Below are 26962 nucleotides of genomic sequence, written 5' to 3'. Positions count from 1 at the left end.
AGAGAAGTTAAAGTGAAAAAAATGTAAAAACATTTGAACTTGTTTTCACTTTTTCAATAAAATTATATTTGAAATTGTTACGATCAAACAGAATAATTTTTAATAAAATGAAATAATTTTCTAACAGAGTGAAAAATTATCATGGCCAAATAGGCTCTTAAAAATGAAAAAAATTGAAAGAATTACATTTGTGTACTATAGAAATTTACCCTTATTAATAAAAGATTGACTTCTGGCTTTTTAATTTTTATTAAAAAGGCAAAGAAAGAGATAAATGTCTGACAAAATAATTAAAAAATCTACATGGAATTTTATGTGTCGGTATTTCATGCTGACCTTCCATTCCACCAATTGGAGTACTCAACATGTGAAGAAATAGACCTTGAAATTAAATCAATTCTAAACGCTAGCTAGTAGGAAAAGAGTACACATGTGATGATGTGGTAAAAAGGCTAATTAAAAATTACCACGTGATAATATGGTTCATTAATTATGAAAAATTAATTATAATTTTTTATTTTTTTTAAAAAAGGTTCCTTCAAATCCCCACACCCTCCACGTCACTCCTTCCATTCTCTTCTCCGTTATTTACCAAAGATGATTTAAAAAAAAAACACACACACGCTGATACACCCGCTCCCTCCTCCCTTCACCCTTCCATTCTTCTTCTCCATTATTCTGCAAGAAGAAAGCAGAACTTAAAAAAAAAAAAATCTCCACTTTCAGCAAACTGCAGAACTTAAGAAAAAAAAGAAAAGTTCTCATGATACTTTGTCCATCAAGGATACCATTCCCCATTATATTGGATTTGAGTTATTTAAGTTCATAAACATGTAATTTTGAACAATCTTGAAATTTTAAAGTTAATTTTTCGACGAGTCTCCCCGGAAAATGCATTCGAAAATGGCTAAAGAAGATGATGACTGAGGTAGTGGTTTGTAAAGGAAGACGATGATGACGAAGGATTGTGAAGAAGAAGATGATGAAGGGGGGTGCGAAGAAGATGATGAGGGGGGGGGGGGGGTGAAGAAGACGATGAAAGGGGGTTTTTTTTTTTTTTTTTTTAATTAAGAAATTATAATAATTAAAAATAATATTAATAAAATAATTTAAATATAAATTTTTTAATTAAAAAAAAGTAAAATATTATTTAATTTACTGTTCACGCGCCCAAGGAGAGTGTAACATACTCTCCTTGCCAACTCAGCATTTTGTGCCTGGTAGGTACGAATTTTAGCACTTGAGGGTCTGATAAGTGCAGGTCTTAGTTTAGGGGCCTATATGAATTTTCGGAATAACTTTGAGGTCTTATCAATGGGTTTGGCCTTTAATATATTGTTTGGATAACTTCAATAGTCGAAAATTAGCGACTTTTTTTTCTCAGTCGGAATTTTCCGTCGGTAATATACGAACTTCTGGTAGTGGCATTTGTGCAAATAAAAGATCTTTCTTTTGTAATTCGCATGTCTTTTAACTTTTCACATATTTCTTATACTCTAATTATTCCAAGAACTTTTGATGATTAAATTGTCTTAAAGACAAATAATGGGTGAATGTACCCCAAAAATAATAATAATAATAATAATAATATTGTATAGCAATGAGCAAGTTCTAGTAAAATCCTTCTAATCTTTGAGACATGGATTAAATTTCCCCTTCATAATAGATAAAATGGAATAGAGACCTCTTTGAGTTAATATTTTTCGTAGATTTTATACAAATTAAAAAAGGTCAATCAACAACGTACCTAGATTAATCTTATTAGGTGAGTGCAAAAGTAGTACATAAAAATGACATATAAAATTGACTAGTTCAACTGGTCCTTTCATTTCCAGAAAATGTTAAAGTGAAAGAAAGAAAAAGTAAATAAAAAAATTATGGGAGGTTTAGGAATCAATTTTATACGATATTCACAGCTTAAATTTCTTCATTGTTGAAACAAATTAACAAAATGCCAATAACAATCCAAATAGTTTCATTCTGACTTTGAGCAACTGACGGTTCTCTCTCCCATTAGACAAACTAAGAAAATATTGTTTCTCAAAAATTTACAAAGTCAATTCTTTTTTTTTTTTTTCAAGAAAAAATCTTTTTCTTTGTGTTTTGCAACTTGCTTATTTGGATTTAATATTCAATATTTAATAAAATATACAGAAATTAATTCTAGCAAAGACTTTTAATCGACAGACTAAAAAGATCTATTCGGTTCCATTTACCAAATTGTATCTAACTTTTGGTCTTCAAAACCGTAAGTCAATAAATTGATTCATGGTTTATAGTGGAGATAGTGGATGAAAATATTGGTGGGTTCCGTCATGCGAAAGATAATAGTTGCAAATTAGGAAGATGATACATTGGATAACAAATAAAATTATACTAAAAACATATTATTCATGTTATTGGATCAAGCGACCTACACATTAAAATATTAATATTGAAAAAACATGACATCTGCTGCGAGAAAATCGGACAAAAACCCTAACAAATGCTCCCTCTGTTTCATATTAGTTATCGTGTTCCACTTCTTGACGATCAATCTATATCAACTTCTATTAACATTTTAAAATAATATTTTTCAACAAATTAATACGAGAAAGGTTGCAAGATGTATTAGTACTTACCTAGTTTTTGAATAACCAAATTCTAAATGTAAAATATCAAGTTAATCTAATTCAATTTAGTTTTGAAAATGAGTCGAATTGACTTTCGAATGAGAAACATGATAGGAGCTAATTTGGGATGGAGAGAGTGTTATACTTTTCCAAGTCAACCACGAACTAATTGGAATCTCAACTAGAATTTCTAGATAGTTGAATGTGTTGACCTCCTATTTGGTATCTCTGCATTTAATTTAATTTAATTTAATTTCTCAGTTGGAAAATTAAAGTACATGATGGAGTTGGTGAAAATCCTGATTTTTCTGCCACATATTGTCCAATATTAAGACCATTCTTTTGGGTCCAATTTCAATCTCTGACCTTTCATGTTTATTGGTGAGAAGTAAAATCTTCCAAGTTTTCATGATGTAAATAATGTTAAAAGAGTTTTCTAGGATACTGAAAGCACATAATTCACTTTGAATATATGTGCTTGAACATGTATTGGATCTATATATTTGATTTTTTTGGTTCCTTGTCAGTCTAGATGTTTTGGATTAATTGGGATTTCACTATTTTTAGTACATTAAGATGACCAAAACCATAGACGGCCTGTTGTCAGTGAAAATACGGGGCTAGCTTTGTTATGAGTTATTTGAGCCGAAGGTTTTTAAAAAATAGTCTCTATCTCCACGAGATAGCGTAATGCCTGCATATACCCTACTCTCTAAACTCCATAGTCTCCACTTAGTGAAATATCATTGAATATAATGTTGTTATTGTTGTTTTTGACTGGTATATAACATAATTTACCAATTTGAGTAACTATTTCAAGAAAATGCTAATGAAATCTTGATTCAGATTAAAGGATAGAATCACTTAGGCTTAGGACTTGTTTGATCATTTTTCAATTTTTTTTAAAAAAATTCCCCGCTTTATCGAAAATCAGCGTTTGACTATGGAAATTTTAAATACAAATTGAAGTTGTATTTGGAATTTGACAAACAGTCAAAACCCTGTTTTAGACTGAAAAACTTTATTTGAAATTCTCAATCATTGCAAGGTGAAGCAAAATGTTTATCTCCTAATCTGTTGAAGTTCAAATATCAGTTTTCTAGGCTGATTAATAAATGGAAAAGTTACATAACACCTTTAACTTATTTTTATTAAACTATATAAAATTCTTACTCTTTTATATTAATTATCTAAATCCTTTTTTTAAGAGGAAAGGACACAAATGTTACTTCACCCAAGATTATTTTCACCAAAATAATCATTGATTTGGCAATTTCCAAATATAGCCTTTTCGGCCTTTTCGTCGGTCGCTACTACCTTCTTTTTTTTCTTTTGTCTTTTTCTGATTTTATTGTTTAATTTCTAATATCAATTACTTTAGCACGTATAACACTATAATTATCCTAACATGCATATTTTTCTTATCTCTTTTCTTTAATAACATAAAGACACACATCTTATAACTTGTACATAATCTATACAATGATGATACAGTTTCTGTGTATATCTTATGCAAAAAGATATATTTCATACAACAATTATATAGTTCTACACACATGTTATACAAATCTCTACGTGCTATAATTATTTAGATACATGTTTTAAATAATAATTATACAGTTTCTTACACATCTTATACACATACATATTTTATATAGCAATGATACAGTTTCTATACACATCATATTTCTGTACATTATACAACTATATATATATATATATATATATATATATATATATATACCATATTAATACAATTTCTATACCATATTGATACAATTCTTATACTATGTTGATACAGTCATTATACCATATTAATACACTCGTTATACCATATTGATACAATTCATATCATATTGATACAGTCCTGACTAGTCATTTTTGAAATTAGTTTGGGCCGACTTGCTACTCCATGTCCAGTAGTTCAAACATGAGTCATTTATTTTTAGATGGATGAAACGAAATAAAAAAGAATTAAAAAAAAATAACAACCTTTTAAAAAGTGGCCCGAAATGGCCCAAGAAGGAAGAAGAGGGCTAAAGTAGCCCAATGACTTAATTGTAATAGTTTGGCCGATTGGCCATTATTTGATAAATTGTCAAATGCTGACCATGTATTTTAAAAATGACCAGTGGGTGTCTTTTTTCTCTTTTTTTTATCTCGATACATTCATAAACTCATAAATTTTTGGATATATAATTTTAATTATATATCTCCCTTTGATCTTAGTTAATGTATTATGTATCTCAACAAAATTAAAAAAATCGACGTATCTTAATAAAAAAAATTATATATTTCAACTTCAAAATTATGTACTCGAGCAAAAGTGGTGTAATTAGCGGTTACATTCTTAAGTTCAAAATTATGTATCTCAACTTCAAAATTATGTATTCGGATGCTAGTTATGTATTTCAAAATTGAGATTATTTGTAATTTCGTAGAGAATAGTAATTAGGAGTATAAACATTATTAGTGGATGTGATGATTTTGTAAGAAGGGGCACAGGATCTCCCCTGGGCCTTTCCAGCTCCTTTCTTCTTTTAATGGGCTGGTCCAGCTATCATGCCAAGCCCAGTTAGTATATGTTTAGATTCACATTTGCCAAGCCTGATTTACGCAGATGATCTTTTTAGGGTATCATTTTGATTTTCTTTCTATTTTTGAAAATTGGGAAAATATAACCCATGGAATTCTTAAAACATTAGCTTGTAGTCTAACATCAACAAATTTTTTGACCGTGAACTAACGTTTTCTAATAAAATTTTCAGTTAGCTCATTTTTTTTATTTTTTTTTAGAATATGATATAAAATGTCCATAGATTGCAAAAGACATAAAAATAAGTCTATTTACTAAACAATTGCTCCTAAAAGGGATGAGCGGTGAAAATTTCTGCTTTTTGCTCTTATCAATTGAAGCATACAATGCAACAATGATTTCATTTTTTTCAATTGTATAATATAACGAAATATGAAATCTGTCCACTTTCATAAATAGTAAACATTTGATAGGTAAAATTAGACTTTAGGCGTAACTCATACCCAGAAAGGGAAAAGAATATACATTTTTTATACAATAACAATATAATTTTATACACATCATATACAAAATACATGTTATATATATAATTTTATACAAAATTCAATATAAGCTTTAGATACAATAATTATTCATATACAGATTTTATACAACAATGATCCAATTTCTATACGCATTGTATTCAATGATACATATTTTATACAATAATTATATTATTTCTATACACATTTTATACAACCTTTAGCTGCAATTGATTTTTAGATACATACTTTATACAATAAAGATACAGTTTATATACATATTTTATACAGTTTTTTATATAAATTATACGAATATGTATTCTACACAACTATACAATTTCTATACACATTTTATATGGCTTCCATACACATTTATATAGTTACATATTCTATACAACAACTACACAATTTCTAAATTGTATATAATTTTATTATTTCTTTTAAAAAAAGACTTTTTTAGACCCTAAAAAATCGCACCTAAAAAAGAAAAACAAAACGTATTATTTAAAAAAAGGACTACCCCCCCCCCCCCCCCTCCAAAGAAAAAAGAAAAGGAAAGGACAAAAATAACACTTAAAACTAAAATAATACCACAAAAATAGCACTCACAATTAAATACCCAGTAAATAGCCACCGTCATAACTTTAACTCAGTCAACCTCTTTTCCCGACAAAAAAATGTAGTAAAACTGTACCGGGTACACATAATAAAATACAACACACAAAACAAGATTGGTACCTCTAAACAGAGCAAAACATGGTCCAACCTATTTAATTTATCTTAAAATTCAACCTAGACTTTTTAAGCAACTACAACTGATGGAGCAGCCAGCTTCTTGCGAGCCTCTTCAAAGATAGATACGTCATAACCATTTCCATTCTGGTAATACTGCCCATATACTCTACTGTGACTCGGCTGAGCTTCTAAACCTCCCTCAAACCCCAAACTACACAACAAATTTGACAAATTTTCACCACTGTAACTCCTATCATATCTATTGTCAACTAAAGTACTTTGATAATCCTTTCAAGACCCGAAGTCACTACTTTGTGAGGATAAACTCCCATAGCTAGATGAAAAGTTCCCATTTTGCGCATGTGGGTTTTGCTTAAACCCTTCAACATCCTTTGAAAAGTAACTTCTAACACCACTAGCTAATTCTTGAAATCCAATTTTACATTCTTGAAAATCAACTCCACTAGTATTCTCTGTTGATTATATCCCTAACACCACTAGCTGATTGTTGAAATCCAGTTTTACATTCTTGAAAATCAACTCCACTAGTATTTTGTTGATTATATCCCTATTCTTGACCTTGCAAGTTTGGTTTACTCAAAGAAACTAATTTTTTTGAGCTATAATCAAAATCCCATCTGGGTTGCGCCGAAAATTATGAATATTTCTCCCTCTTAACTCAGAAAAGGTGTATAAATGTGCTATATGTACTGTATCAATTTTGTATGGCTACTGTATATGCTTACACAAATTTCCTCTATAAAAGGTGTATTTATGTGGTATATATACTATATCGATGTGGTATAAAAGTGTACCAATCTAGTATAAGAGAGGATCAATTGGGTATATGGAAATTGAGCTTGCATGCATAGATACCCCTTCTCTCTTGTTATAAAAGTGTATCAATTAGTATAAAAGAATATTAATTGGGTACAGGGACTGCATGTGATTGCGTAAAATTTTCGTTCTCTTTTTTAAAAAGTGCATCAATGTAGTATAAAAGTGTATTAACATGGTGTAAAAGTGTATCAATTGAGTATACAGACTGCATGTGTCCAATTGGATCAAATGGTTAAAAAAAGGAATTAAATTGGACCGACTAGCTACAGTTGTCCATATTTTCAATTGTAGGCTATTTTTTTTTCAAATGACCAGCTCGTGTACTTTCCTACAAAAAAAAAAAACTAAAAATTACACAAATACACAACTTATGTTTTCAATATTACAAAAAATCTCAACTCCCTAAACATATTGCAAAAATCCCAACATATACACAGAATGTTATGTATATGTCGGCTATGTTATGTATATTAATAGGGAGAGAGAGTAAAGTTATTAAAAAAGTAGGAGAGAGTGTAATTACTTTCAAAAGGATTGGTATTTATGTTATTTATACTTAAAAAAATCTAGAAATCAAAATGGCCCAAGAAGGGAAAGGGCCTTGTGAGGAAATGAGCCAGTGGCTTCATTGAGAAGGGAGAAATGACCTAGATGTGGAATTAAACTGGATCGAGTGGCCATATTGTGGCATTAGTTTGAAATGGCTATTTAGGCGGTAATTTGTTTAGAAAAAAGGACAACCCATGTCCTTCCCCCCCCCAAAAAAACTAGCTCAAAGAGTTTAGATTGTCGAAGTCTTATAATGAGTGTAGGAGGAAATCCCTTGCCGCTATAGGATTATTTTCATTTATCACCTCCATCATGCTCAGTCCCTTTTTCGAACGGAGCATGCATATTTATGCCCTCCCCTCTCAACAGTGGAGGAGCCAGGATTTTTATTGAGGGGGTTCAGAAGTAAACATACAGACTAGTCGAAGAGGGTTAAACATCTACTATATATACATAAAAATATTTGAAGATGAGAGTTTGGATGCTCATCCAATGGATTCGAAAGATGATTCAATGGAATTAGAAGATTCAATTTTCTCTAAAGAAGGGGGAGAAGAGTGCGAATTGGGAGCACAAACCAACCACACCTTCTCCGACGGAACTAATTCTCAGGTAAATCAAGCATTTAGCAGTAAAAAAAAGCTGAAATTGTTGCGGGACATAGCAGCTACAAGAAATTCTTTTGATTATGCTACGTTGAAGAGCTGCAACAAATTTCTCAAGGTGAAATGTGTTTGTCCTAGGCGAAAAAGTATGAATGCACGGACATATTTGTCATCCATAAATATGTCGGCGATAATAATTGCGGTGTCGAATACGCCACCCGCTGCCATAGAAAAATCTCTTCTAAAGTCATTGCATTGCTGTGTGTGAACATATATCGCGAAGAAAAGGGTCCGAACACTAGGGAGATTCGGAGAATCGTGTTCAAGAACTTGAAAAGTAGACCAAGCTATTGGAAATATTGGCTGGGGGGTGATTGCCAAAGAAATGGTTTGAGGGACAGCGGAGCACGGGTATCGCTGCCTACCTGCTTTTTCGTACATGATCGATGCTCTTAATGTTGGCACTACCTATTCCATCATGGTGAACAAGGTCGATTGTATATTTATGTACTACTTTTTATCGTTGGGCCCTTGCATTAGGGGATTCGCACACATGAGGAAGGTTATTGCGGTCGACGACACTCATTTATATGACAAGTACGAGGTGGTGCTGCTAAGCGCGGATGTACAGGATGCGGAGAACCATATTTATCCCATTGCCTTTTGCGTTGTTGACAAGGAGAACGATGCATCTTGGACGTTCTTCTTTGAGAAGCTGAAGTCTATTATGGTCGATGGACCAGATTTATGCTTTATCTCCAATAGACACAAGAGCATCGCTAATGGCATCGCGAAGGAGTACAACCATGCTCATCACGGGTACTGCATGAGACACCTAGGTGAAAATTTTTGGGTAAATTACCAGTACGGAGAAAACCTCTATCTATTCTACAACGCGACAAAGGCATATTCTCTCGAGGAGTTTAGCGATCATTTTGTGCAATTCAAGAACTATTGTCCCGAGGCAGCCTTTTTCCTCGAGCATGATCTAGGTTTTGAAAAATGGAGTAGGGCATATTTCCTCGGCAACAGGTTTGACGTGATGACCACAAATATTGTCGAGTCGGTGAACGCTATGTTGATTGCCGAAAGGGAGTACCCCATGGCATCCATATTCAATTTAATTGCCAAGAGGTTTGGTGAAATATCTAGGGAGAGGCGTGCCTACGTTCTTAAATGTAAGGATAACAATCCGCTGCCGAAAATATCTTAAGAGATAATATGAGCGAAGACGACTCCTTCTATGTGGAGAACATAAGCGGGGATGAAAGGTAATACACTGTGTTTGAAAGTGGCTCTATGGCCAAAGTCGACCTACTGGAAAGGTCTTGTTCGTGCAGGAAGTTTGACCTGGTCAAAATACCATGCGATCACACGATGGCCGCTTTGCGATCGAAGCACGATAATGATTATGGTTTGAGAGCCTATGATTAATCTTCGCCCCTGTATAAAGTGGAAGAGTACCTCCTTGCGTATTCAGAATCAATTAATGTTGTCCCTTTGGAGTCCGAATGACGCGTACCATAAGAATTGCTAGACGTGAACATTATTCCACCACTCATGGTCACCATGCCCGGAAGGAAGAAAAAAAAACGCGTTAAGGGCGTGGGCGAGACTTTCAAGTCAAAGAAGTGGAACAAGTGTTCATTGTGCAAGAGACCCGGGCACAAGAGAGCCACTTGTAACAACAACAAATCGTAGTTAGTCTTGTATGAATTTGTGTTTTTGTAAGTCATGGCAGTGTATGTATTTTGACTACCCTTCAGTTGCCTGATTAATGCCAGATTTATCGACTTAACTCTTCGTCTATTATCGACCTTTTTATAGTATTGCATATATTATGTGTCCTGTTTATTTCTTTTATTCTTTATTGAATACATGGTATATAATTGATCTCATATACAGTCTATTAAAAATCCTAAATATTCAAAGGGACAAATATGAACAGTTGAGTATTTATTACACCTCAAAAAAACTGCGGCACGTCTAATCAGACGTTGCGTCGATTGGGTATACGCTATCTCTCTTCGATTTCCACCATTCACATGTCTACCAATCAAAGGGCGGGAAGATCAAGGGGTTCTATTTTGGTCTATATAAACACCCATCTACTCTACCCAAAATTCATCTTCATCAACTCAAAATCTGATTGAATTTAAAAGATGCCAGACATTCCTTTGAGACCCAAAAGGAGGACCAACTGTAACTACGATCTTCTCATCCTCCGTAACGACTTCAACCGCCTCTTCTATGGACTGGGGTAGGACCGGGAGCATGTCCACCGCGAACTCCGACGGATTGCCCATTTTTTATGTGCTATTGTGGAGCGGCTCAATATGGACCCGGAGGAGATGATCACCCCCCACTATCCCCTTAGTTTTAAGTATTTATATTTTTTTGTTTTAATGTCATTGCAATGGGAAGCTTTCATGGTTAGGTTTATGTTAGATGAAAGTTTCTTTATTTTGCAGTTTTTGTTTAGGTTTTGCTGTAGATATAGGTCTACCATTGCAACGAAAAATGAATGAATGAAATATTTTGGTTTTTCCTATATCTGCCTCCCTTTAAATTTCTGCAATTTTAGACTCTTCTGAATTTTTTTACGATTTTCTCTGTTACAATACGAATCAAACAATTGTGAATTAATGGAAAATTAATTTTTATTTCCTGCATTTGTCTCCACTGTAATTTTTGGAAAATTAATTTCTGATGTTAGAAGATGAATCAAAGGGTTGTGAGATGTGAATGTAATTGGTGGTTAATTTTCGTTTCTAGTTTAATTGTTGTTTCCTGCATTTTTTGCCACAATAATTTTGCATTTTTTTCTTTTTAGAACTTTTGCATGAGATCAAGGTAGAAGATGAACGAGACAGTAATGAGACGTCAAATTAATTCATATACGCCAATGAAAAACTAATCTGATCTATCCGCGATTATGTTAATTTGTACAAAATTAAATAAAAAGTCGATGAAGTTTATTCGACACTTATATCAAGGTCAATGCTCGAACTAATACATATTCGATTCAGTAAACAATACCTCTCCATCGATTGTTTTCAGTAAATTTCATAGACTGTAAGCCTTGTCAATTATTTACAGTATTGGTTTATTGCTCTTAGTAGCATATTTGGAAAATAAAAGAAATAATTAATCAATAAAATAATAAATAATTAGATTTTATGCAGTTAGAGGGGCTTCAACAAGTCATGTGATAGTATGAGAATCCATGTAAATTGGATAAGGTGATCAATGATGTGTGAGGATGGGTAGTGGATGAACAAATGAATTCCTCACAACATACTAGTACTTTGGTAAACATTGCCCTAAGGAGGTTGGTTGTTCAACCACAACTCACCACCTAACATCTTGTTTCACCACTTTCAATTTATGTGGACTCTCATACGATCACATGATTTTTTTAGGCTCACTGGATTGCATAAAATACAATTACTTATTATTTTATTAATTAAATAATTCTTTTCCAAATATGTGCTAGTCAAGGTCTATAAATATATGTCATAGTCTTGTAGGTGCTTAAAAAATTAAAAAGCTGAAAAAAGTAAAAAATTGTCTCAGCGAGGTTCAAACCCATGATGTTTTTTCCAACGGAGAACCTTAAGATCAATCTAAATGCCAATTTACCCAACCAACTTTTGTTTTAGTGGGTGCTTTTATATCTTTTATACCTATTTTTATGTATTTTCTATGTAATTATACATATTCCGCGTCGAGTTTACTGGGTGCCGGAGTACCCCAGAAAACCATATAGATCCGCCCCTGACTCATCCTCACACATCATTGATCACCTTATTCAGTTTACGTGGACTTTCATACGATCACATGACTTGTTCAAGATTCTTTAATTGCATAAAATCCAATTATCTATTATTTTATTGATTAAAAGTTTCTTCTCCAAATATGTGCTAGTTATGGTCTATGAATATGAGCACAACCTAGTGCGGTAAATAAGAAATTAGCTCTTAGTATATGCTAGACTGTCTATCTATTCGGTTAAGCATCTACGAAAATCCTGAGAAGACATCGATTATAAATAAGGTCTATGAAACAAGACCAGCAGTAAAAAAAAATGAAAATGTCAGATTTTTACAACGGTAAAAAAGTACACGTCAAATCAACACTCAACGGTAATATCTCACTTTTTTCTTCTATAAAAGAAAGGTTATTTTTGTGTTAACACTCTCATTTTTTTTGGATTTAATTTTTCTTAACAACTACCATATCTTAAGCATCCCAAAAATCAAATGCAAAAGTGTCCTACATATGTCATTGTGGCAATCCAACGCACTGATTCGAATCCAAGCCGAAAATTCTTTAATTGTGCGGTTGGAAAGGATAATGACGGATGCTCTTTTTTTAAGTGGCTTGATGAAGACTCATTGACAAGAAGCCCATCGACATCAAATTTTTGAGGCGCTTCCAAGTTTTATATACTCCAAAGGCTTCGGGAATCCAAAGAAAATAGAGATCTATTCATGACATTGCTAAAAGAAGCCGAAGAGCAAAGGGATTACTTGAAAGGATTGCTAAAAGAAGACGAAATAGAGAGGGATCAAGTAAAGCAAAGGCTAATTTTGGCTGAGGAAAAAGAGAAAGGCCTAAAAAATTTATTGTATGGTTTGTTATTGTTGTTGGCTTTCTGAAAAGGTGTAATAGAGATATAGGAAACTGAATAAATAGACGTAAGGTTTCTTAAATCAATCCTGGGTGTAACGTATAATTAATAGAGAATTATGTCTACGTCTTTTATCATCGACCTCTATAGACCATGATAGTTTCGGTAAGTAAATATATGATTTACTCAATCGATAGTATGTTAAGTCTATAAAATATAGAGAACAACTTCTATTATGTTTCCAATCAACCACTATAAATTAGTACAACAGCTGAACTAGTACTGCAATGCAACCAGCTGCTTAATCTAACAAGACAATGAAATAACTGAACATTATTTCATCAGTAAAAAAAATCACATAAAAAACAGGTGAAATATATGTAATTCAATTATCACTAAAGAACAAATCACTAAAAAAAATGAATCATTAAGAAAGTTGTTTGTTCCAAATCCACAAAACTACTTGTTTTCTTAATTGAGTTCCGCAACAATGTCCATCACATCCACTTCTTTTTCTTTCTGTTTCTTCTCCTCTTCTTCAACTTCTTTCTTCTCATTTTTCTTCTCTTCTTCTTCTTCTGATTTCTTCTCTTCTTCAATGTTTTCAACCTCCTGTTCGACCACTGATTCTTCTTCAACTGCCTTCTCGTTTTTGTCAACTTCTTCTTCTGATTTTTTTTTCTCCATCTTCTTTTGTTTTCTCCTCATTTTCTTCTTCTGCTTCAGCTGTCATCTATTTCTTTTTCTTTTTCTTCTTCTTCTTCTTCTTCTTCTTCTTCTTCTTCTTCTTCTTCTTCATTCTCTTCTTTTATTTCTTCTTCTTTCTTCTCTTCTTCACCATTTTCATTTGCTGCAGCCATGTCTGTCACTGCGACTGCAAGTTCTTCGAGGTTAACTTGATGTCGGCTAAAAGGGGGGTTGTCGAGGTGCACTGTATTGTTTTGAAAGGATTACTAAACATATGCATCAAAATTAAATTGGAAGAGTAAAAAATATATTAATTTACCTTCTTTTTGTTGCTTCTTCTTATTTTTCTCGATTCTACGTAGCCTCTTATCTCTAACAAAAGAAGCAATATGCAGTAGACTTTTCTCGAGCAAGGCAACGTGCTCGCGCAGGCCATCGTCATTAGAAGCATCTGGTGAGGTTTTGAGTCCACTTGAACCAGCATGATCACAAGTGCGTGGTGGACTTAGAACATAATGGTGGCCACCCAAATCTTCGTCTTCATCCGCGACCTCCGCTGATGAAGTCAGGATAGTCACGCCTTTTAGCTGCGCTTTCAATGGAACGATGGACGTATCCTTAACTTCGTCCATGTATGGCTTAAAATTTTTCATGTATCTCTGCTCCATCTCACGAACAGTAGGAGTAAGGTACCGGTGCACAATCTACAAAATAATTAAAATAAATTACAAGACACTCACTAATATCATAATAAGTATACTTTTACCTTTGTGTTGTTTCCTTTGTACTTAAATGGGTCGCCTTCCATTATGTTATCGCACTTCGACGTGTGCCATCGAAGAAGACGAGGAATGGGCAGGGGAGAATCCAACGAATTGCCAGCGTACCTTCCCAGATGAAGAAAGACCTCATATATCCAAACCTGTAATCAGTAGAAGCACAAGTAAGTCTACAGTGTCTATGTATTACTCAATAAATATTTAGGAGTCTATAATAAATTATTAGGCTGGTTGATTATAAGTACCAGAAATGCCCAGGAAAAGCCAAATAACGCGTATGATGCATTATTCCTCTTGACAAAAGCTTTTTTCTGCTTGATCAGATCAGTCTTCTTTTTCAGATAGCTTAAGGTCAGATCAAAGGACTCTTTTCCCCATGAATACCCCCGAAGAATTCTAAATCATCCTCCAGCTTGATGTGGTCCAAATCCACCTTCTTTGATGGGTTCTTTGCCAGAAGCATCGCGTGCACAAACTAAATCAAAGCACACTTCAGCTTTTGTTGATTATTCAGCCTATTACCTTTCATCAGGATAATCAACTTTGCAGCAGTAATGTGCTTGTTCTTCGTCACCTTAAAATGAAAGCTTTCTTCATTTTGGAGGACTTTGTTTATTTTTTATTCATGGGGATATGCTGAAAAACAAATTCATTTATGCCGAAACAAGCTGGCTTACCGTCCACGCAAAACTAAATTTCATGTAATTTTTTTTTGACTTTTTATACGTCACAACAACATATAATGAACCATCTGTCCATTAAACTTAAAATGTTCCTGAATATGCCTCAAGTGTTCGAAACATGTCTTCTTAAAATCACAATACAACTTTTGTTCAACAAGAACCCGTCTAGCCTCTCGATACACGGCCATTCTTGCTCTCACAGAAATCTTTGCAGGAAAAGAGCGAAGATCATCCATCCAGGTTGTTAGGCCGTACGACTCAACGAAGATATCTCTTGCACAAATTGGCAAAGATAAGGGATCTTCCTCCCCGTCTCCGCCATCTCTCCTATCCTCACCGTCCCCGCTATCACTTTCACTTTTTTCTTTGCTTTCCCCCTGGCTTTTACTTTCGCTATCCTCAGCATCCTCACTCTCGTGTGCACTACTTTCGTCATATTCGAAAATATCGATAAGGATTTTTTATTCGGATTTCGACTCCGATTCATCGACTACGGGTTTTTCTTGGAAGTTTTCAAAACTTCTTCGGATTTTCGCTTCCTGCTGGTAGAAGCAGTGGAAGCAGACTTTTTAACCGCTCTATGAACTCTTCTCACCATTTATGATCTACAGCAAAAAATGAATCTGTAGTGGTCAATAACTGGTCCATTTTAAAAATGAACAAATGTAGCAAAAATAAATCTGCAGTGGTCGATCTATCGACCACTGGTCTATTAAGAAAAACGAGAAAAACGCCTCACATTAAACATGTAATTCAAGTTCCAACATTGCCAGTGCAATTCACAACAACAAGAGCACTATTAAAATGGGTCCAATTCAGTACAAAAAATTCAAAATCAAACGCAATACAACTACGAATTTTCTAATCATTATCCAAAGCAAAACCCGATTAAACATGCAAAATCGACAATGTTAACTAAAAACACTCAAATTTCGACTGATTCAACGAAGAACAATGCATTTTTTGTCAAAATTGAAGAACCCCAACACAAAGCGTCATAGAAAAAAATTACCAAAATGGATCTAGAACTGATTGGGGAAGAAAATTACACTTATCTGAGCAAGAGAAATTCAAAAATTTCGCCTGAGGAAGCAAGAATCAACCGAATTGTTTTGTTCGAAAAAATAGGAAGAAGAACGGGAGAAGGAACGTTTTGAGGAGAAAGAAATGTGTAGTTGAAAATATTAAATGATTTTAGTGTAAATATTTTGAAAATGGAAAAATAAGGGACCATGTGGTAGTTTTTAAAAAGTTATATTTTTTTTCTCAAATTTTAAAAATGTTAAAAGAACCCATGACCCCACAACCTTGGCCCAATTTTTACCTTTTTCAAGACCTAACCCTAAAAAATAAATCAAAAGAAATTTGGTGTCTATGAATCAAAATAAGTTTTGAAAGTAGGTAGGAATAAAAAAATTGTGGTAAATTTAAGACCGGATGTATTTATTCCCTTGTAGTGACATGATCAATAATCTATCACTACTTACAAATCCAAGTTTAATCTGCCCCAGAAATGATTGTGTTTTTACTTGAAAGGTCTAAAGATGATTGCACTTGTGGAATGATCACATTCTAATGTCTGCTAAAAATTTAATCAAACATCGTTGAAGACGAAATTTACATTCACCAACCACTGAAAAATTTGCTCGTGAACAAGGAGTTTATATAGCAATAGCATATTCTTCTCACCAATATTTCCTCCAAGTACATGATTACATGTCAAATATATGGATATGGAAGTGTTTCTGAGATATGCAAAATAGTACAACTAGCTAGTACTAGTAATTATTGAATAAGAAAGTGTGGTCCAGAGTAAAAGTTTAAGAGTAGTAATTGGGTAGGAAATGAAAAGAAAAATATGGAGGCAGAAACAAAATCCAGTTGAGCATGTGACATGCAATCTAATTACTCTTAGAGCGTAATTTCAAATATTTGAGGGCCAAGAGGAAGATTAAGAGTACAACTATTATTTGTAAAATTACAAATCTCACTATCTTTGTAGGAAACACGAAAGTTAAGAGTCTATTATTAGTATGTATAACTTAAACTCGTCAATAACAGTCACTTTTGATTTTGGAAATGTCTGAAATTACCAACAAATTCAAATGAACTAAACAAGCATTGTATTATATATATAGGAAGAAAATAGTGCATGCAAACAACCTAAAGTTCCTCTAATTAGCAAATGATGTGCATATGCATGTTTGGACATTAGCAGATTTAATTAGCGTCAAGTTTGAGTGGGTTTTTGACTTGATATATCTTTAACTTTATGGTCCAATTTAATATTAACTTTAATTGACACCATATATTTGTTGATAAGGTGTATGATATCTATGAACTTTGTCTGATTGAAACAAGTCATTATCTCACCTTTTTCTTGTCTTCTTATTATTACCCCTAATTTTTTAATTACCCTCTTCTTTTTGGAAGGTATAGAGCAAGCATAATTAATAATTCGTTTGTTCTATGCAGAAGTTCTTATATATATGCTGCATCTCCAGTTTTCCAGCTTGTCTGGATTTGGACACTATATACTTAAAAAACTTTAGAAATGTAGTTTATTTCTCCTAAGATATGATTGCAAATGGATTGCTCTCTTTTTAATTATTCGACAGTAATCAACACCCATAATCCTCATCAGTAGTCACGGGTAATTAATTAATAAAGCACTAAAATTTCAGAAAATTATAATAGGTATGTAGGTGAAATGTTTTTCCTCTCATCTCCTAATATTGATCGTTGAATCTTATCCAATTAAAATAGGAAAAAGTAATGGTGAATGGGGTTCGAAAAATGTCTTATCTCAGGGGCATTTTGTAGCCCCTTTCCTTTAATTTTCATCATTGAAGGAGCGTCTTGGAGTAATAGCAAAGTCGTCTTCTAGTTTTCGGGTGTAAGCCGTGGAAATCGTCATGGATACCTGAATTAAGGTAGACTGTCTACATCACACATCTTAAGGTGCAACTCTTAATTCCTTTAACCCTGCGTGAATACGGAATGCTTTGTACACCAAAGTGTCACTTTCTTTTTCATTAATAGTTTTATTTGGAAATATAAATTGCAAAATTAGGTAATTACCATAATAAAAAAACCCCTTTCACCTCAAGGAGGCTTAGTAAAAAAGAATAATATCATAAGGAGTAATAATATTGAATTTTTGTTTCTACTTAAGAAGACCTTAACTTACAAAAGTTCACTCGACAAAATTAAAGTTCTATTATTTCAACTATATGTATAATCAGTTAATCCAAACGAGATATATATATATATATATATTTGATTTGGTCGTATTATGCTACTCTCAAGTACATGACGCTGGACATATATAGACAGCAATGGAAAAATAAATAAAAGAAAAGGAATCTTTGTAATACATTGGTGATATCATAAGAGAACAAGAAGATAAAAACAGAAAGAGAGGTTGGAATCTTCTATTTATAAAACCATAGGCTTTCTTTTACGTATGAATAAGTACCCCTATTGTTTCCACGTACATAGAGGCTTTCTTGGACCTCTCCATAGACTTTGCATGTGACCTCTACAGAAATCACTAGAAAAGTTCAAACACAAGTACTCAAAAAGATTTTTGAATATTTGAACAAGTTTCACTCGAAGAGGCGGAATCGGGATTTAAATTTTATGGGTTTGAAATACATTTTTTTGAGCCACAGATTTATCGGAAATAATCTCTTTACCTTCCAAGGTAGGGCAGGGGCGGAGCTAGCTAATAGTGAGGGAGTTCATAACTCCCTTCGATGGAAAATTATACTATTTATTTAAGTTTAAAATTATTTTTCATGTATATAGAGCAAAAGTTGAACCCCCTTCGACTAGTTCTTTTGTTCATATTTTTCGATTTTGAACCCCCTTAGTTAAGATAAGATGTTGGCTCTGCCGCTGAGGTAGGGGATAAAGTCAGCATACACTCTTTTCAGATTCTATTTGTGAAATTACACTGAATATATTATTGCTATTGGATTGAAAAAACTAGGGTATTTAATAAATTCTCTAATACAAAAACAAGTTGTAAGTAAATTGAACTTATAAATAATAACTCTATCTTCGCCCTTGGGATCCATATTTCATGCAAATAATTTATGCAAAACATATCCCTTGGGAAAAGCAAAAAATAATATTACTTTATGGTTGTTAAGTTGCATAAATTAATCTAAGACAACAACATAGGTCCCTGCGTCAAGCTCTACATGGAGAAAGCATCCACTTTGGGCCATTTTCCATTCTTTTCAATTACAGTAACATTTTTGTCTCAATTATTTATTTAGTTGTCCTCCAAAAGCACTTTATAATAACATTTTTGACCAAGCTAATTCTTTGTTTTACGGCTATGATATTATGATTTTATTTTTTTAAGTATAAGTATTGTTATGTGAAAAGAATTCTAATTACGTAGCCATGTGGACAAACCACGATTCTTGATGTGACCTAAAATTATTTGTCTTGGGAATTTTCATTAGCTATATTTGATCATGCATGTTACTTGTATCGTAATGATTTTGGGAGTGAGAATATTCCTTTTTTTTTTTCCTTCTAAATTGGTGGTTGGAGAAGGGAAAATAAAAATGTAGTAGAGGATTACAATGGAGGAATTGAATTTTCATGACAAAAAGATAAAAAATTTAGATAATCAATTAATTAAGCTACTAAAATTTTTCTAATCTCAAAGTACTAATTTTTATTTTAGAAGTTAAAGATAAAATTAATTATTTTTTCATTTAATCTTGAATTGTTTGTTTTTAGCCCTTAACAGTAATTATTCTTGAACACTAACACCTCAACTATGAAAGAGACATATAAATAGAGTTAATATTATTGTAAAAAAATAATAATTATATCATGTTTTTGAAAAGCGTGTGAAAAACAAATAAATAATCTAAGAAGGGGAGAATATGTACTTGTGAAAAGTAAATGAAAGATTGATATATTGTCAAAAAGCTGGCCATAATATCATCTATTTCGAGAATGGAGATAAAATCAATATTTGAACAATTGCATGTTTTCCACCATATTGTTACAGACTTACAGTTATACGAATCGAGTAATAAATGATTAGTATCACGAGTGGGCATGATACATAATAATATGATATGATATTGAAAAGTTTGGTTTGAAAATTTGATTTTCAAAAATATCATATCATTATTAATTATATATTAAGTTAATTTGATGTAGTTTGATGTTTTTAAGTTTAGTTTTAATATTTTTCGATAAGGTAATCAGGTAGATGAGTAATCATAATTTATACAATTTCAACTTATATATATTCTAATAATAAAGAATTATGACTTCAGCTTCTAAGAAACATTGTAATTCTCATACTAACACCTTATCAATATGTACAAATATTTAAAAAAGTACAAGTAATTTCATTTGTTAATCCATCACACAAAAGTACAAGCAATTCCCTACTAACAACAGCTTAACGCAGGTTCAAAATTTCCTACATGCTAGCTGACTTGCCTAATACAAGTTTATCTCTCCTATGTGGTTTATAAAATAGTGAGAATTCAACTCAACCATATTTAAAATACCAAATAATCCATCATGTACAGATGAGGATGTTAGGTACCATTTGTCCCATATTTAAAAAATAAAAAATTGCTAATGAATTTATAGGCTAAAATAGATTCTCCCACTATCTAACTAGTCTTTTGGGTTGAGCGTTCTTGCTTTATTTATAACATTGGTGTTTTCATTGAGAGTCCCGCGTGTAGTGTCGTGACTTGGAGTGGTGGTCTGGACCCAAAAGGGATGTCAACTGTGACCAACGAGGATCGATCCACGCGTGGAGGACTCAAAGTGATGGTCTGAACTTAAGAGGGGGTGTTAGAATTGATTGGTTTTCAAGCTAAGGCGATTGATATGTATCAATTGTTACTAAGCAAATGACCATATACACATTTCGAGGTTTCGTGTGCATATACCTAATAAGAATTGATGACCAAATATGTTTAGGCCTCACATTAGTTACGTTCCTTCCTCGTTGTGTTTGTAAGACACCTCTTCTTTTTTTCTAAACCTTTTGTGTAACCGAATGTTTACTACTGTTAATTGTCTCTTCAACATTATATTTCCATCATCACAAAAATCACCATATTTTTAATGTTCCTTTTCTCTGTTCACTGTTCACTGTTCACATAAAGGCAAAAGAATATATGTAATTCCCACCAAGAGAAAACATTTCACCTTTTTAACTTTTGGGGTTTCGAGCCAACACAACGTCGTACGTAAATGTTCATGGAGAAGGAAATTGCATGATTGCTTTCAGTACATGCAATTGATTTTTGCTTTGAATCTAATATTTTTCCCTTTCAAAACAAAAAAAGGGGATCATTATTACCCATTTTTAGATACAGGAATGGCAATAAGGATTTCATTATTTTCTTCTTTTTGCTTGTGTGGGTCCTGTGGATCCATATAAGAATGTGTATCCAGTTTTTTCTGTTTTCGTGCAATAAAATAACGATATGATACATGCATTGAAAGAATTAAAAAAAAAGAAGGCCCTTTCTAGATCTTTGCAATAAAACTTACTTATTTAATTAGATAAAAAGATACATTAACTAATCAAAAATATTTTTAAAAAAGCCACATATGACATTTTTTTTATCGATTATTAGTATGTTCTTTCTCTCCATTTCCCCTGGAGTCTGCAGATGGTTTAATTTATTCCACGCAATGACCAAGCTAGCCATCCTTGTTAATTAGACCATGTAGATAAGCTCTAAAAAAATATGTAAATATTATGTATATGTGTTTTGAATTCCCTTGTCTTTTTAGAAGAGAATATGATGAACTATATGATCCATACTATTGCGCAATATGGTTGGTCCAACTTTGGATTGGATGAGTGTGGCCATTTTTATGGAAATTGTTTTTGTCAATAATCAGTAATAGCAGTATAGTAGCACCATGATATCACATTCAAAAAAAAAAATTAAAGAAACATGAAAGGCTCTATATTCAGGTACAAGTAACTCTTAGATGAACTATATCCATTTAAAGTTCTAAACAAACACTGGTCTAGTAGAATTATAGCTACTGATTGAAATAAACAATTAATCATGCATGTCTCTTTAGTTTCTGTTTCTTGTAAACTTATTTCCATTTAGATTGATAAAAACGATTAGTATATATAATGTTGGTCCAGGGGCGGATCCAGGATTTTCAATGAGGGGGTTCAGTAGTACATATACGGACTAGTCGAAGCAGGGTTCAGCCTCTATTATTTATACATAAAAATTCTTTTTACCATATAAAATTAGTATAATTTTCCGACGAAAACTCCTGAAATACATGTACATCCGCCACTGATTGGGTCTACAAATGATTAAAGTTCAACATTGATAATTGAAAATATTGAAAAACTAATATAAGGTGTATGTAGAATCTCATCTCTTAATGATGTGAGACGTGATAACGTGGGAATAGGCTTACTTCCCCCTTACTGGTTTAGAGACGCCCACATATATGAAGAAGCTAGTTGCGGGCTTCATTTCCATAAAATACTCCGCACTGAATATATTAGACTGATATAGCCGTAACATATTAATAGTAAGTAATTTAAATATAGAATAATTAATTGTTGATTGATTACAGCTCCTGCGTAGAGGTAGTCAACACCAACTGTGTGGAGCAGTCAGCAAAAGGCACTGTTAAACGAAATTTTGTTCTTTCCTTTAAAACAATGAGTTAATGGTTCAATATACATTCAAAGTATTGTGATTTTTTGAGTTTCATACCTAAACTATCATCATTCAGTTAACAAAATACACCTAAACTATTAATGTCTCACTTTTCCTACTTGAAAATTCAGGTATGAAACTAAAATAATTATTAGTTTAAGTTGCTAACTAGTTGGTGCTAGTTCAGATAAGAAACTCATACATACGATAGTTCAGATATAAAACTAAAAAACTGAAATACTTTATGTGTATTTTTCACCTTTTGGTCTTAAAGAATTGTAACTAATGAAGTACTGCTACTATTCAATGTGCTAGAAGCCATGGATACACGTATAAAGACACCAATTACTCGAAGTTATTACTTATTAGTAAATAAAAATATAAGTTCAGTGACATATTAAGTGAATTTAAGGCTCTCAAAAAACAGCTACATTATAGCTAGGCCATACAATTAGAATTTGCGACCTCAGATTAAATTAAACTCTGATTTATTGTCAAATATTCCTAACTCTACATAAATATTAGCAATATAGCTAGGAGAATTAAGACACATATATATGGTCACATCAAAGCTAATTAGCCTCTTCATGGATCCTTCTTAAAATCTGATTCACAACAGCTGCTATTTCTTCCACTGAACTCATCTGGCAATCTTCTTCTACCTGCACATTCAGTGCCACAATCAGTGCACTAATTTAAACTCCAAAGATTTTAGCTTTACGTAATATTCATCGTCAGTGTAATACAAATTTGTTACACCATCAGGTCATTTGTACCTATATTGGTAAATAACAAATCTTATATTCAAAATTTCAAGAAACAATTGTTTACGCTAAACAGTATATATATAAAACTATTCTTTCTTCTTTTGTCCCAATTTGAGATTCAAACTTCTAAATTTTGATCATGAATTCGGACACACCATGTTAAAAGTATTCTAAATCACAATAAACAATGACTTAAAATATTTAAAAGACATATAAAAAAAAAAAATTCAAAGAAAAGTTGACTCTTAGAATTCGTGTCATGAAAATTGAGACGAAGGGAATAATTGATCTCACCTTCAAACTGAGAGAACAGAGGACAAACTGGTCAACTTTTGAAACATTGAGGTGAAGAACACTTAACCTAAGGCTTTCAAGCCCTGAAATTATTCTAGGAAGCAATCTTGGCCTCCTTTTTGATCTTATTTTCAGATTTGCATGATTTTCCACCATTGTAACCTCTATATCAGCTGTTGCTGGTAGCTGCTGGTTCTTATAATTTTCATTCATGCAAGGTCCATTTTCACTAGTAGTAGCAACAGTCATGGTTGTGGAGTACTGTGGAATGCTGAAGAACTCAGAAAATGGAGAAGTTTCACCATTGGCTTCTTCATTTTGACCTGTCAAATGCTTCTGACCACTAAGAAATTGCAGCTGCTGCTCTAGCTCTTTCACATAGTTGATTGCAGCACTAACTATTGATGCTTGATCACCCTTAATATGTTACAAGAAAATCAATAATCCAGTATCAAAATGTTGAAAATCTAAGTAAATAGAAATGTATGTTGTCATTAAACTTTTCGATTAAGTGGCCGGACATAGTAGTGGAGAAAAAAAATTCTAACGAGGAGATTTAGATAAACACCACACTAAAAGTTTCTATGTACAAAGATAATTTAACAAGTTATATATTTTTATGTACTTTTTCATTTAACCTATATATGTAGCACAATATTTCAGCGAAGGGATTTCAATTGAACTCCTTTATCATACACAGCTATGCCACTAAGTGGTCACACAACTCAACTGAAGAAAGTTTCACATATAAAACTTAGATGAGGTGATCAGACAATTCAACCGAAAATGTTGATAAATTAATAATAATAAAAAGATTCTGACCCTTTGGACATATGATTGAGGCATGAGAGTTCTGAGGACAGAGAGGTACTCATTCATCTGTTTTCGACGATTTCGTTCGACAGCAATGTGTGTAATTCTTTGATTCTCAATCTCCTCTTCATTCTTCTTTGTTCTTGTTCTTCGTCTTCTTGGTCTAGTTGTACTACTACAATTTTCAACTGGAGTTCCCAATGCTGGCAGTTGTTCTTGTTGATCCGGAATTGTAAAATTATGGTCCAAAACAGAGAAAGTCTGATCCCATTCATGAAATTCATTTTGTGAATCCACCAATAATGGAGGTGGCAAATTCCAATTCGAGTAGTCATCGTACTCTTGTGGTGCTGATACATTTTGATTATTCGTAAGAAATTCATCAAACCCCTCGTTGTTGTAGTAATCTAAAGCAGAGCCAGAACCAGAACCAGAACCAGAATCAGAGCCAACGCTCCAATTTGTGCTTCCGAGCAAGGCGCAAAGATATTGTTGTTGTTGTTGCGTTATTGTTTCTAGCGCCATTATCGATCGATCAAGCGTATGAGTGTAGTGTGAGAAAAATGATATTGGAACGGATCAAAAAGAAAGTAGAGTGTCCGACAGAAATGTTATAAAATGGGCTTTGGTTCTTTTGGGGTGAATTATTTCACCTTTTAAAGACGTTGGAGTGTTTATAGAATATAGACCACACACATGCACAGAATATTGCACGTGAAATTTTTTTGTACATATTCACATTTTATAACACAAAACAAAGTGAGAAATATAATAAAATTTCTCCTTTTAGACCAGCTCCCACCTCTTGACTCGAATTCATAATCTTGAGTTTGAAGGTGAGGAATACTTATCATTTGACAAACTCCCTAGAATCAAATTTGTCACGATTTTGAGTTAAGAAGAAAAACATATTGGATGGTAGGATTTGTTTATGTGGAACTAAAAATTCTATGATAATTTTGAGATTTGAGTAGGACTCTATCCAGAAAGAAAAATAGAAGAAAAGATTTGAGTAGGGTTTTGTACTACTCATCGAAAAATTGATGTATTTTTAAGATCTAAATATTGTGTTCGACTCAAGTTTATTTGTTTGGCTTTAACCTTCTAATTTCAACACAACTTTATTCTTCATCCAAAATTAAAGTTTTCTCTTGTCACTTTAAACAGATAATTACAGTCAACAAAAATACCATCTCATTCTAATTGTTAGTTCCTTAATATTCTCATTTAATTTGTCCCCAAAAAAGAAATTGCATTTGACTTCACGTCAAGTGATCAGACGTACATGCATATGACTGCTAACATATAAATGCTTAGATCTATAGTAAAAAGGACATAAAGTGGCCTACAAAATCAATTCTCTTGGTTTTAACTTTTGTATATATTTCTTTCTTCTTCCCAATTTATATGGCATAGCCATAGCTTGAATTTCAAGAGTGAAATTTTCTTTATTTTGACGGTGCATTTGGCAGGACATACAATCTTTAAATTTTATGAAAATAATTTGCATACTTAACTGGCACACGAGTAAATCACAGTCAAAAAAATTCTTTTATGACACAAAAATTTGAATTATGTGTATAACTATAAATTGGAATAGAGGAAGTTAACAATTCACAAAATAGTGAAAAGTTAATTAAACCATGAAGCGATTTATTAACACCTGATATCACATGTTAGAAAATTAGAACCAGCAAAGTTCAAATTCTAGCTCCACTCTTCATTACATTTTAAATTTCACATGAAGCTTACATCAACTTTAATCATAAATGGGGTAAGTAATCGTGCCAGTAAATTTCCATGTACATAAAAAAAGCTTTCTTCTTTGGTGAATTATGTCTGTACATTTAGCTTCATTACATATTATTGCATGCCTACCTAAAATCAGAGAAATCTACAGCCGCAATGTTCCGGTGCTCATTGTGAAAATTCGTTTCCATATAATAGCTTGCAAATCAGATGAAAAACGTAAACTGCCCAATATAAGTCCGGTGACCGCCTGACCGGTGCATGCAATGAATTTGACTTAAAGGCACTGACAAGGAGAATCATCTCTAGCCTTTCTTATGGGATATCATCTACTGCATCAATCAGCCACCCTTACTGATAATTTTTTAAACTTTAAGCATATCAATAATTCAGATTAATTAATTAGCCGAAACATATTACTCCTAATATGCATGCAGAATTATATTAATGCAA

General features: G+C 32.7%; 1 protein-coding gene across 1 annotated transcript; it reads right to left on the bottom strand.

The window, feature by feature from the left end:
* Nucleotides 1-23334: 23334 nt before the first annotated feature.
* LOC124886434 (transcription factor bHLH94-like) lies at nt 23335-25409 on the bottom strand. Its single transcript, XM_047394652.1, has 3 exons — nt 24770-25409; nt 23948-24364; nt 23335-23548 (listed from the first exon to the last, which is right to left on the bottom strand). The coding sequence occupies exons 1-3, from the start codon at nt 25283-25285 to the stop codon at nt 23459-23461; spliced, it is 1023 nt and encodes a 340-aa protein (XP_047250608.1). The 5' UTR covers nt 25286-25409; the 3' UTR covers nt 23335-23458.
* Between the last annotated feature and the right edge of the window lie 1553 nt (nt 25410-26962).

Source organism: Capsicum annuum, chromosome 8 (genome assembly GCF_002878395.1).
Source record: "Capsicum annuum cultivar UCD-10X-F1 chromosome 8, UCD10Xv1.1, whole genome shotgun sequence".
NCBI lineage: Eukaryota > Viridiplantae > Streptophyta > Magnoliopsida > Solanales > Solanaceae > Capsicum > Capsicum annuum.
This window is presented reverse-complemented; position numbering and strand designations above follow the sequence as displayed.